Genomic DNA, 13381 nt, shown 5'->3' with positions numbered 1-13381 from the left:
CAAACCACCACAACCAGAGACAGCCTCACGCACATAAAGTCGTCGGAGCCAAGCGTGGCCCCACGCCGATAGGGAACCCGAAGAAGCAGACTGCACCGCACCGAGAAGGCCACCGCCATACGGGACCCTACGCCGTAGTGCCGCTGCAACACCATCGACCACTTGACAGAATGATATCACCAGATCCAGACCACTCCACAATGCGCGGGGGCCTTGCCACGTCTGCCGTTGAACTCCACTCTCGTCGCCTCGAAGAAACACCGCAAGCGGGGGCCTTGCCACGTCCGCCACAGCACTCCATGTCACAGATCTGTCTCTTGTGTTGCCATCAGAATGGTGATCATAATGGTGGATACTGTCGCCCCGCCTCCCAGGGTCCCCATCGAACAGTCGAGCCGCTGCCTCATACCAACCTCGTCTCGTTGCATAACACGCGTGAAAGACCTCCACCACCGTGCTAGAAAGCTAAAGATGTCGCTCGCGCCGTCTTCCGACGATGTTTTGCACCGGAGTAGCTCAAGCGAGGTTGAGCAACCCGCTGCAGTCCGCTACAAGCCTAGTCGTCCCATGTTGTCGATGCCGCAAGCACCGTCCTCCAACGCTGTTCCGCACCGAACTGACAGCCGCCAAGCATCGCCGGCCGCCGCGGTACGCTGCAAGCAGCCACCGACAAGCATGTGGCAACCCCTGGCCGCTGCCACAACGACGAATGCCTCCACTTGAGCTCAGCAACCCCGTCAAGCTCGCATCCATGCCGCCGCCACCAATTGCAGTCTCCCAAGACCAATGAAGTCCAATATTACCAAAGCCGAGTTGGGTCTCAAGAGACGATGCCTCCAAGAAGGGCACGACGCCAAAGGCGCCGCCATCGTCCGTCCAAGAACTGGACAGGGTTTCACCCAGAGAACCCTCGTGCACCAGGAATGGGGCTCCAACATGACGCCCCCACCGGGTAGAATGACGCCCTAGGGTGCCGCCGCCATGGCCACAAGCAATAATGCCGGCAAAGGCTTTCGCCCGGAGCTTCCCAACCCTGGTAAGCATGCACGTAGCCCGGCAAAACGAGACCGCAGTCGAGGAAAACCCTATCGGGGTGGCGGCGCCGCCGTGTCACATCGTGTGATGCTGCCGTTCCGCCACGCGCCGTGCTCAGACCTCCACGCGCGGCCTCTGGCGCCGCCGTCGGCCGCACACGCGGCCTCCCGCCCCCGCCGCCGCCAGCCCACGCCACACTACGATCGCAGTCCGCAGTCCACAGCCCGCAGCCGCCGCTTGACGCCGTCGCCGGGCCACCGAGCTCCACACCGGTGCCATGCATAGCGCCGTGCGCGTGGCCGTGGAGGTCACGGCCGTGCCGGCTGCCACCAGCGCCAGCCAGCGGCCGGGCCCATCCGTGCGCGAGCTCCATTGCGCCATCAGCGGCGCCGCCATGACCGCCGCTCCCGCACCTCCCGTGCAGATCCGGGTCCGAGCGGCCAACAATTGTCGATTGGCCTCGCCGCCGCCTTCCTTGCAAGCCGCGAGGGCTTCCTGCAGCTCGCTCAGGCGGCGGCGCAGCCGCGGGGGCATGGGGACGGGGGCTGCTGCTGCTACGAGTTGGCCGCCGCCCGAGTCGTCCACGCGGGGAGCGACGCGGGGGCCTCAGTTATGGTAGAATGAACTGCACCGAAGAGTAATGATTTAAGCAGAGTCATAACCATCTAGATTACGGATAGAGATTATTAAAAAATTTCGTAATAATAGTATGCTTTCTATTTGGATCCATGGAATGAATAGGGCATTTTCGGACCTGATAGAGTTATATATAGAAATTCGGATTACGGGGTAAAGATTAAAAAAATCTGGATATACAGGACAAAGAGGAATGAGCCGGCTTGTTTGGATGGGATAGATGGATACACTACACGGTAAAAGAGGAATGGCAAGGTATTTTTTGTAGGGGTAGAGTCATAACTCATAACCATATAGATTATGGATAGAGATTATAAAAGAACTAGTAGATACTAACAATTTCGTAGTAATAATCTGATTGTTTCTATTTAGATCTATGGAATACAGGTGGTGGTTAATTGGATTTTCAGCTACGTATTCATGGTCCCTGCGTGCTAATAATTGGATTGTACTAGGCCACTAGCTATGTGATTATAGGAATCTAGCTTAGGTGGTTAATTTCTACCGTAATCTGACCGTGTGTGTCATTTATATTTTTTTAATCCGGTTTCCATGATGCGTAAGCTAATACAAACACACCGTAACTCCGTAAGCTGAATGAGGCACATGTGAAGGTGTGTGATCAGTGGCGAAGCCAAGATGGTTTTAACCCTGGTGCACCCTCCATTACAATCAAAAAGCTAGTATAATTAATATGATAAAATTTAATTAGCTATTAGGAAAAAAAATTTCACCATGGTGCATGTGCACCGGGTAAAGCTCATGTAGCTTCGCCCCACAGTGTGATCCGAGAGCGGCGGCGTCATGGCCGGCGCCGCCGCGCCGGCGACGTGTCGGAGTGCTCAGCCCGTACGCCAAAGACTTGATCCCAAACTCAACCCAATCGTAGACGACTAGACGTTCTTCCTCAGCCCTTCTTCGTACGGCAGCAAAACGTGCACGAGCAAGGCACCCCCGCACATGGCCGCTAGATGAGAAGGGCCCACCACCGGCGACGGTGCGCCAGGTCCACGGGGTTCACGGCGGCGCCGCCCGACCCGCCTGCCAGCCGGCGGTCTGGCTGGCGAACAGCCGCGGACAGGGTGGGTGCCGGTCCCGCTTGCCAGCGGCTCTGGGCGGCGCCAAGCGGAGTCGCGGCCGGCAACTCTTCCCCCTGGGCCCACCCGCCTCCTTATTTAGGCGAGCGGCGGCGGGTGGGCACGAGAGGCCGAGACGAGACGAGACGCCATCGTCGCGGGAGTCGGGACAAGTCACAGGTCGACCGGGCCACCGGGGAGCCTCCGTCCGCGTCACCCCCTTCTCCTCTCCCGCGCGCCCGGGAGCTGCCGGAGCCCTCCCCGCCGCCGCCGCCGCCGCCATGGAGGAGGCGCAGGGTACGTCTCCCTCCCGCTTCCACCTCCCTCTCTCTCCCCCCATCCTGACGGTAGCATGCCGGTGCGCGACCCGCGGCGGCGGATTCCGGTTCGATTCCGGCGCCCCCTCCCCGAACCGGATCCAGGGCTCTGGTCTTGGGGTGATCCTGTTCTGTTTCGGGCGAGAATGAGAGCGAAAAGCGGCGGGGGATAGGGGCTCTTGGCGTCGGAATCTTTCCGTTCTCTGCTTCTGCCCCGGTGGCTCCGGGACACGAATCGCCATCGGTTACTGCTTCCGCGCCGATTCGAGTGCAACTTCCTTCAGTACTAGAGTCGTTTATAGCCTAAATCCTGTGAAATGCAGGCACCGGTAGGGTCAGGCCGCTGCTCCATGCTTCCTGGAGCGCTCAGCTCTGTTCTTTGAGCACCCGATTGTGCTCATAACAGAGGAAGAGGTCCCAATTTGGTAGCTTTTTGCCTCCCACATCTTTTTTTGCTCTCGCTGGAATCCGTCAAAGCACGCATCGTTGCCTTAAGTTCACTGTTAAATGGTTGGTGGAAGCACACGCATCTGTCAACAATCGCCCATCGGTGTTGCGTTAATTGTAGCCTCGAGATGCAGATCCATGTGTCAGGCATAGTCCTATGCTCTTGCTCCGTGGTTTCCTGTCCTGTGCCTTTGGAACGTTCATCAGTCTGCCAAAGGCGTCCTTAGCGGTTGGATTGTGAGCAATGCTGTCAATCTTGTCTGTCATACCCACTCATCACAAAGGCGTCCTACTGCCAACTGCTAGTGCCAAATACATTTAGGGAATATATTAGGTGCAAACCAGCCCTTTCTTATATGGAGTAGGTATCAACTACCAAGTGATAGGAAATAGTACCTGAAAAAAAATGTGGTGTTTCGTTCCGTATGTAAAGATTCTTCACTAAACTTACAGACAGAGTAACGTTAGGGCATTCTAGAATCTGGTTGTTGGATTTAGAAGCACAAAGTTTGGACCTACTTAAATGAGTTGAAGTCTGATGAAAGTGCTGAACTGACGATCTCCTGTCTGCAACTGTGCCATAGTATTAGCCAGAATTGATGTGACGAGCTAAGTTGAAAATAATGTTCTTGCCTGAAATGAGAACCTACACCACTGTGCTGTTACGTATTTTCTTGCCTGCCTGACTGATTTCTTTGTGGTACCTCGAGACACTACATTTTCAGGACAATGGAAGATATATACTTAGTTTTCTTGTCGTATTGCTTCTATGATCATTGTTAGCTGAAGGGTATACTGCTTATGATCTAAATGTTCTTTGCTTTTTAAATGTAGTTGTGCAGTCAAAGGATGGAACCATCTCGGTTGCTGCTGCATTTGCTGGTCATCAGGAAGGTAAGACCATACAAGTACAACAATGAAATCACTTTTTTTTTACTTCTAGGTCCCATGTAGTTGCACAGCTTAACTTACAGACAGAAATCAAGCATTTATATCTGATCTAAACAGTCATAATGTTCAGTCTTTGTTAATTTGCAATATGTAAAGGACAGCAAGAAAACTGTAAAAACACGCGTTCTCGCAACTTTTTGCAGCTGTACAGGACAGGGACCACAAATTTTTGACAAAAGCAGTGGAAGAAGCCTATCGGGGAGTCGATTGCGGTGATGGAGGTCCATTTGGTGCAGTTGTCGTCCGAAATGATGAAGTAGTAGTTAGCTGCCATAACATGGTTCTGAAGCACACTGATCCAACAGCTCATGCTGAAGTAACTGCAATAAGAGAGGTAAAATGCTTCGAGTTCAAGCCACTGTCAGAAGTTAACACATTTCTTGTGATCCTTAGTAGCTCATTCCATTCTTTGATATCTGCTGCCTTCACATAATCTCTGCATGCTCATATTTCAGGCTTGCAAAAAGCTAGGGAAAATTGAGCTGTCCGACTGTGAAATTTATGCGTCCTGCGAGCCATGCCCAATGTGCTTCGGTGCAGTTCATCTCTCTCGGATCAAGGTTCATGCTCTTCTCTGCTGTTTTGATTGCTTAGCCTGGTGGACTTAGCTGATACTTTTTTCTAACATTTCTACTCATTCTGCAACGCAGAGGCTAGTTTATGGAGCTAAGGCCGAGGCTGCCATTGCCATTGGATTCGATGACTTCATCGCTGATGCTCTGAGAGGCACTGGATTCTACCAGAAGGCCAACATGGAGATCAAGAAGGCTGAGGGCAATGGTGCTCTGATCGCTGAGCAGGTCTTTGAGAAGACCAAGGAGAAGTTCCAGATGTACTGATGTTTAGCAGAAAAACAAATCTCATATTTGTACAATGCTCATTCAGAAGGAATAATAAAATGCCCAGATTTCCATTGCTTCAGAAAACCATCCGTCCAAATGTATTATATTCCAAGGATATCCCAATCTCATGTAAACTTACAAGGCGGTTCTTTGCTGTAGCTTAATGTGCAGTTAATGGAATTCAGTTTCTGTCATTCTTATGGTACCTTAGCACGTTTTTAATCTGAGTTAACTAGCATAGAGAACGAATGCAAATTGAGAACGAAATACCACTTTCTAAAGTTTTCCCTCATTGATGAGCTTATTTGTTCAGCAGAAAGTACTGACTGAACCCGGACTTTAGAAGATGCTCATATCAAGATATGTTTCTACACAAAAGGTCAAAAGTATGTATAAAGTGCGATCTTTGTTATTTTTAAGGTTCTCACACAATCACTTCCTTACACACCAGTATATCTGTATCAATACATCTTGACATGTTGTGCATGTATAGCTTTTTATACAGGAGTAGATGGAGATGTGTATGCTTGCTGTGTACAGTACCTTCCCCACCTACTAACCAGCTGCAATCATACTTCATATTTAACAGGAAAAGTCTACATAACCCGCTGAAGTATATTAGGATTCATCTCCTTGACCCCTCAACTGTAAAACCAGGTATTGAACGCTAAACTATTCAAAACCATCTAGCGGGTTTTGCTTAGGTGGCATGCTGATATGGATAAACTTGCATACGTGGCATGCATAAATTTGTCTACACGGCGTAACAAAACATTTTGTGCCTTCTACTTTCAACATCTTCACTCTCTTTGTCTGATGTGGATGACCCATGTGTTATTCGTTAAGCCACCCTTCAAAACCGTCTAAGGAGTTATTTACACGGTTTTGAATAGTCCAAAATATTCAATACAGAGGGTTAGGTAAACGAAGCCCAAAACTTTGGGGGTTAGGCCACCTCCAAAGGATAGCATGTCGGCAAACAGTGCTAAAAGCATCTCGCTGGTGAGGGAATAAGCACTAGCCTCGAACGTTTTCTAAAGCCAGTCTTAACGAGAGTTTTATGAAGAGTTTCATAGCATAAAATTCTGTGACACATCATTAATTTTGCTGACATGGCGAGAAGAGAGAATGAGAGAGTTTTATAGGATGAGAGAGAAGTTTCATCCCATGAAAATTAGCTGGCACGATTAAGTTCTAAGTCTTACTAATTGTACTGTGCTATAAAACTGTACAACTGACCAACTTCCTCTCTGTGCACGTTTCCGAAGTATTGACATGACATGCTTCTCTGTCCAGCGTCTCTCACCTCCACGTTCAGCTTCCTCCGGCAACGTCGCCCATGTGTTGGACAGACACTTTTTCAGTTTTTCTATTCAACACGAGCACCACACTGCAGGACACAGCGATCCCAAACTTGTCCTCACATGAGATCTCCTCCCTTCGCCGTCAGCGCTGCACCGACTCCGCAGCTCCAAGCCGGCGAGCTCTCTTGTCTTCCCCACGCAAGCGCCGCCGGTAGTCCCAGCTTCTTATTCTAATCTGCTCCTGCCAGTAACATCCATGGAGGCCGCCCAGGGTGCGTCATGTATGTTTTCACTCACTTTCTTCCATTCATGGTGACTAACTCTGTTCTTGACCCGATACGTTGGATGGTCAGGAGGTTCTGTTGGGATCGAAGTGCAGTTCGATAGAACTTGGAATTTATCAGAGTAGCCAGTATGAGATTTCCAGTTTCTTGATTCCTCAAATTTTGTTTCATGTTCTAGTAATCGCTGTAGGAGTGACTAGAACAGCTTTGGTTTTCTGGACTCGAGGATTGTAGACTGCCAAAAGAGTCTTTGATTTGGGATTTGGTTATCAGCAGCAGCTGGGCAGGACGACAGGGACTACAAGTTCATCGCGATAGCCGTCGACGAGGCCTACCGAGCAGTTGACGGCGGCGGCGGCGGCGGTCGGCCCGTTCGGGGCGGTCATCGTCCGCGGTGACGAAGAGGTGGTCAGCTGCCACAACATGGTCCTGAAGGACACTGATCCATCGGCGCATGCTGAAGTAACCGCGATAAGAGAGGTAAAGGTCATCCTGCCAGCCATGCCCATTTGCTTCACACACATGACTCTTGATCTTGTCACATCACTCGCATCGATCTCAGGCCTGCAAAAAGCTAGGGAAGATCAACCTCTCCGACTGTGAGATCTACTCGTCATGTGAGCCATGCCCTATGTGCTTCGGCTTAATCCGTCTTTCCAAGATCAAGGTTCATACATCGCTGCTGCTCCACTGCTTAACCTGAAAGATCATTTTATTTCCTTTTTTTTACGAACTGCAAGATCAAAGTAGCTGAAGATGATTGTTCACACTATGTTCGGCCGGCTTTTGCAGAAGGTGGTGTATGGAGCCAAGGCAGAGGTTGCCGCCGCTGCTGGGTTCAACAGCACCGTCCCTGATGCTTTCGTAGAGTACTATAAGAAATCCGGCATAGAAGTCAGGCAGGCCGAGGGCGAGGCAGCTCGGATCGCTGAGGAGGTCTTTGAGAAGGTGAAGGAGAAATTCCAAATGAAGTGATGTGCCGCAGAAGACATGACAAGAAGGTGGATCATGGATGATTTGTGAAAGCTTTTTTTTCTGAAAATTATTTGTGGAAGCTAAATGAGCAATGCCATTGTCATGTCCATGTTTTTGTAGTTTGTGCAGCCGGGACTTCAAACATCAGATATATATGACCTATATGGTGCTCATTTGTAATCTATGTCATGAGCTGTGACTTCGTAATAATGCCCCAAGCTATATGCATCGAACTATGCAACCAATGCAAAGACCATTTTTTTCCAAAAAAAAATCTAAATAGTTGAGTTGAATTTTATGAGTGAACTGTTGATAAACCAAACCACAATTTTAGACCAGTCTCAATGGAGAATGTTATCGCACAGGTAACTATGTCGGAGAAGTATCATCCCATGACATTTCTATCTCATCTCCCCTTCTCTCTCCTCTACCATATCAGCAAATCTGCTGATGTGGCATGACATTTAGTACTCATATGTGTACATCTCTCTGCTAGAGATTTGTATTGGTACACGAGGAAATTAAATCAGCAACGCATATAAACACCGTGCCATCAAATTTTAACCCGAGCCTGACGGAGCAGCGATGTTCTTCGGAGCCTCCGCCACCACCTGATCTGATTATTACCTGAATTGCTCGTCGCCGGCGACGTCATAAACACATCGGCGGACATCCGGGCCGAGCGAGGCAGCCGAGACAGACAGCTGCCAGTGGCCTGGAGTCAGCCACGAGACAGCGACCCCAGCAACCTCGTGGCCTCGCCCCATCACCATCGCAAGTGACTGCACCGTCGTCTTCATCCGCGAGCCGAGCGTGGTCACCATGGCCACCCCCCCCCCCAGCGGACACGTTGCCTCGGAACTTGAGCTCCGATCTCCCAGCTCCTGCCGTCCATGGAGGTGCCCCAGCAGGGTATGCGTACTGCACTGCTTCCTGTGCTCTTTTCTCCCTTCTCTTCATCTCTTGCCTCGTGAAATGAAGATTACTTTGCCGATCAGCAGCGGCTGGGCAGGAGGACAGGGACTACGAGCTGATGAAGCAGGCCGTCGACGAGGCCTACCGGGCAGCCGCGCGCGGCGACGGGGGGCCGTTCGGAGCCGTCATCCTCGGCGACGACGACGCCGTGGTGGCGAGCTGCCACAACCTGGTCCGGAAGAACACCGATCCGTCGGCGCACGCTGAAGTGGCCGCGATCAGACAGGTAGCTAATAGCGAAACTGCCGAGCACGTTTGCGTTTCTGATCTTCCACCTGTTTCCTCACACGGTTGCAGGAGGCTCGGGAGAGTCGACCTCTCAGGCTGCGAGATCTACGCGTCGTGTGAGCCGTGCCCGATGTGCTTCGCCTTGATTCGCATGCCCAAGATCAAGGTTCATACTACTCCATAGTCCATACATGACTGCTCATGCCGTTGCTTAACCGTAAAAAAGAATTTATTTTGACGGGGAACTGCAAGAAGTATCTTCATCTTCTTGTAAAAAAAGGGTCTAGTTTACGATTTCGAACTATCACAAAAATCTAATTTTCATCTTTCCACTACAAAACCGGATAACGGAGGACATCCAACTGTTGAAATCGAGCAAGTTTGGATCTTAGAGTGGTTTCAGAGGTGGTTTTTTATTTTGTGAAAAGTAATATTCAAATCTAAACTAAAAAATCATAGTAATTCATTTTGAATTAAAAGAAATGAGACTAGTACTAATTCTTTTTCTTAAAATATAACCTATCTATTGGTACTATACTTCTCGGTTGTTCAGATCTAATTCTTTTATATTTTTAGTATTTATTTGCTCATATATCAATAATAGATAGGTTATATTTTAGAAAATTTTGGTACCCGTTTGATATTTTCTAAGTTAAAATAAATTAGTTTTATTTTTTTACATCTAACTTGAATTTTTAATTTTTTTAAATATAAACTACCTTTGAAATCAATATAAAGGCTAAACTTATCTGGTTTCGACAATTCGATGATCCTCGTTATCTACTTTTATAGCTGAAGAATGAAAATCAGATTTTTACGATAATTCGAGTATGTAAATTGATTTTTTTAGAAAAAGGAGAGTAGCTAAAGATGGTTGTTCACACTGTTGCTTATCTTGATTCTTGAGCAAACAGAAGGTGGTGTATGGGGCCAAGGCGGAGGCCGCCGTCGCCGCTGGGTACGACGCCTCTATCCCGGACACTTTCGTGGAGTACTACGGGAAATCCGGCATCGAGGTCAGGCAGGTCGAGGGCGAGGCTGCCGGGATCGCCGAGCAGGTGTTTGAGAAGCCATGGGAAACTCCGGGTGAGGCAACCAGACGGACACGAACGAGAGGTGGATGGTCTGAGAAGGCAAAAGGAATGGTGAAATCATCACGACTCTGTTGTCTTTGGAACTAGCAGCTCAAATGTATCATCGGTGGGTTCACATCCTGATGAAGCTTGTACTGCAAATACACGGTCTTTTATCATTCCATCAATAAACGTGTGTACCGCAACTATGTGTTTGCACTATGGGAACATCTATACATGTACTCCGTCTCAATGAATAGCATCATCCTTTCTTTTGAGGCATGGATGATTTCAGATGATTTTAGTATGGAGGTGTCAATCGCAAAGACAAAGACTAGTGCATTACAATTTGGAAGGTGTACTAAATCGATGCTTCTTGTGCTATGAAAGTAGATGACGTCTAGAGAGACACGTGCAGGTAAATTTAGAAATATACTCACTCCGTTCATAAATGATAGTCTTATTTTAAAATCTAAAAATTTCAAAATTAATAGTCTTATTTAAACCCACCTACCCAATGCTTCTCGAGCCCAACGCCCATTAACTGCGAAGGAGTAAATTCACCTACCCGATGCTTCTCGAGCCCAACGCCCATTAACTGCGAAGGAGTAAATTCGTGCATCAAGAAACAACATAATATTATAAAAGCCGGCTGGATGTAGGAGGGGCATTAAAAACCATTTATTTTTATGAGGTTTAAATATTAAAAATCACTTAATTTCACTCATTAAATAATAACGTGATAATTAGGATTGATATGCAATATTTTTTTTTGCCATGGTTATTGTGTCCATCACATAATAAGACTATCATATGTGAATGAAAGGAGAACTCCGTAGATGAAAATCATTTTCTTTAGATTTAGAGAGCCCCAATCTTGAACATTCACATGTGAATATCTACGACCACAAATGGAAACATCTACCAATAAAGCCAGAAGCTTACATGAGTACTTAAGACTCCAAACATCTAACCGAGGAACACAAAAGAAAAAAAACGAAAGACTAAACTTTGAACTGCTTAAGCTTTGAACTTGTACATCCTTCAACCTTGCTTTGGTCCTCAAGTAAAAACAAAAATCACACATCATCTGTCTTTTTACAAACTCTTGATAAGGATCATAGACACACCTATACCTTCCGGTCACCTTGTGATCTAGAAACTGCAATAATCGATCTCTACCACGCCAATAGATCAAACAAAACCATTACTCGAAGCTAACTGTGATGTCACAATCAAGGACTCCAAGATGACGCCTCAAGAGGAGAGCAACATTAAGATGGTTCTGCCACTCGAACTAGTAAGTCAATTCTTTGGTTTTCACCTGAATCTGTCCTTGCATGTTGAGATCCTCACGATAATGCCTTCAGGAAGAAAAATGATGCCCACAACACCATCATCACTGGCACAAGCTAGGCTTTCGCCTAAGAACATGCACACCATGAGGCAATATTCGGCGACCGGTGACCCTGATAGCTCCACCAGACCTGAGGGCGAAGTTGCCACCCCAGACCCACGTGCATGAGATCTCTAGGGAGGCAATGGTGCACCGCACTAGGCGGACAAATGTCCTTGTAGATCGTACCGGCGCGAGGATGGCGCGGTGCAACCCCATGGGCACGCCGACGGGCCTACCACCGCTGCTGTCGGTCACCATAGTGAGCCCCAGTGACAAGCACGCGAGAGAGGCCGTAGCACCGGCAGCCACGAGCCCCTACGGGCCGGCCACCAGCGGCCATGCACGGTGAGGGAGGGACACCAGCGGCCGCGGGCCTTGGTGAAGTCCAGCGAACAAGGGCTAGCCCCCTGGCCATCCCGACGAGGGAGCACAGATCCGGCCCCCGGTGGCGTCGCACATTAGGACCCAGATTTTACTGGGTCGATCCAATGACCCAGTATCCAAAACTAAAATTTTAGTGTAATTATTCATTGGACCGGCCCATAAAATTATAGTGTCATTTGGTGCCGAGAAGGCTGGGTCAACTAGCCGACCCAATCTCATCGTTGCCAACCTCCCCCATCCGACGCCCCTGCCCCCATCGTGTGTCGCCTCTCGTCTCGATGCCGCGCCACCCCTCGACCCTCGACGCCGCGCCGGCCCCCTCGTCATGATGTCGCCCCCTCATCTCGACGCCACGCCTCATCCCCGACGCCGCTTCTCGCCCCTGATGCCGCCCCTCCCGGCACCGCTCCTCGTCCCCACGCTGTCCCTCCTGAAGCAGAGGCGGATCCGGATGCGGCGGATGTAGATGCGGCGGCCGGCCGCGGCACTGCGCCCGTGAGTAGACCAGAGGAACAGAGCGCGGCGGCCGGGGATCCCAGGTTGGTGGCGGCGTAGAGGAGGAGGAGGAGCACGTCAGCCATTCACACCTTGCCTGCACGGATGCGGCTGCACTGCGTACCTCGGTAATATAAGGTCTACAGTGAGGCCTGACAAAATATGCCTCGCGTGCCGCGGCGGCAAAGCACGCCTCAACCACATGCGGGACACGTGGCACCCCCGGACCCCGTCCTGGCGGTGTATTGGTTCTACGCGCGTGGGAGGTCCGGACGGACGCGAGGAGGTCTCTGACCCATATGGGGGGGGTCCGAGCCCTCGTCTGTTGGCGCAGAGCTTCCCCTCTTCAGGTACACGTGGCGTCTCCGGACCCGACCTAGAGCGGGGCGCGGGTCCGGGGCCGTTGGCCTGGTGAGGTAAGAGCCTGACCCGTGGGGCCGACTGCTCCGCCCCTTAGGCTGTAGTTACGAATGACTACGCGAGTCCTGCCTTGCGGCAGTAGGAGTGGGTATCCCTGCTACAGGGTACCGACAGTGGCCCCCAGGCCCACCTCGGGAGAGGCAACGAACCCGCAGGTGGGGCCACTACTGTGATTTGGCTCTGCATAACTTGAAGCCTCTAGCGTTAGACTATGCACGCTACAGGAATCTTGTCTGGCTTTGACCATCCATCGGGTTTTTCGCTGTCTCATCCCATCGCAACGGCTTACTGACTTGTGGCCCCCACATACAGTGGTACACTGTAACAGAACCGCCTAAATTAAACCGGCTTAAGTGCGCTAACTATCATTTTAAATATTAATCAAGCCACCACGCACTTAAAACGGTGTAATCCGGCGGCCTGCTGGGTTAAGGATCGAAAACACCGGAAGTCTCACCCGAAGGCGAGCACAGATGATTACATGCAAACAGAAGTTTCTCAAATTTAAATTACAAAATAGAGCTTAACAAAATGAGTTTA

General features: G+C 49.8%; 3 protein-coding genes across 6 annotated transcripts; all 3 read left to right on the top strand.

Moving 5' to 3' along the window:
• Positions 1-2606: 2606 nt before the first annotated feature.
• LOC120658021 (guanosine deaminase-like) lies at positions 2607-5498 on the top strand. Its single transcript, XM_039936231.1, has 5 exons — positions 2607-3044; positions 4346-4405; positions 4606-4796; positions 4918-5022; positions 5113-5498. The coding sequence occupies exons 1-5, from the start codon at positions 3029-3031 to the stop codon at positions 5299-5301; spliced, it is 561 nt and encodes a 186-aa protein (XP_039792165.1). The 5' UTR covers positions 2607-3028; the 3' UTR covers positions 5302-5498.
• Positions 5499-6665: 1167 nt separating this feature from the next.
• Positions 6666-8147, top strand: LOC120658020 (guanosine deaminase-like). 4 transcript variants are annotated; one of them, XM_039936230.1, is made up of 5 exons: positions 6666-6880; positions 6962-7020; positions 7166-7372; positions 7455-7559; positions 7685-8147. In XM_039936230.1, the coding sequence occupies exons 3-5, from the start codon at positions 7316-7318 to the stop codon at positions 7865-7867; spliced, it is 345 nt and encodes a 114-aa protein (XP_039792164.1). In that variant the 5' UTR covers positions 6666-6880; positions 6962-7020; positions 7166-7315; the 3' UTR covers positions 7868-8147. The 4 variants fall into 4 exon arrangements, with proteins under 4 accessions (XP_039792164.1, XP_039792163.1, XP_039792162.1 ...); XM_039936229.1 differs by having other exon boundaries at positions 6666-6889; XM_039936228.1 differs by having other exon boundaries at positions 6666-6889; positions 6962-7372.
• Positions 8148-8760: 613 nt separating this feature from the next.
• LOC120662375 (guanosine deaminase-like) lies at positions 8761-10393 on the top strand. Its single transcript, XM_039941537.1, has 3 exons — positions 8761-8779; positions 8866-9236; positions 9985-10393. The coding sequence occupies exons 1-3, from the start codon at positions 8761-8763 to the stop codon at positions 10249-10251; spliced, it is 657 nt and encodes a 218-aa protein (XP_039797471.1). The 3' UTR covers positions 10252-10393.
• The last annotated feature ends 2988 nt before the right edge of the window (positions 10394-13381 follow it).

Source organism: Panicum virgatum, chromosome 2N, assembly GCF_016808335.1.
Source record: "Panicum virgatum strain AP13 chromosome 2N, P.virgatum_v5, whole genome shotgun sequence".
In the NCBI taxonomy this organism is placed as follows: domain Eukaryota; kingdom Viridiplantae; phylum Streptophyta; class Magnoliopsida; order Poales; family Poaceae; genus Panicum; species Panicum virgatum.
The sequence above is the reverse complement of the archived record's forward strand: the minus strand, read 5'-3'. Positions and strand labels throughout refer to the sequence as shown.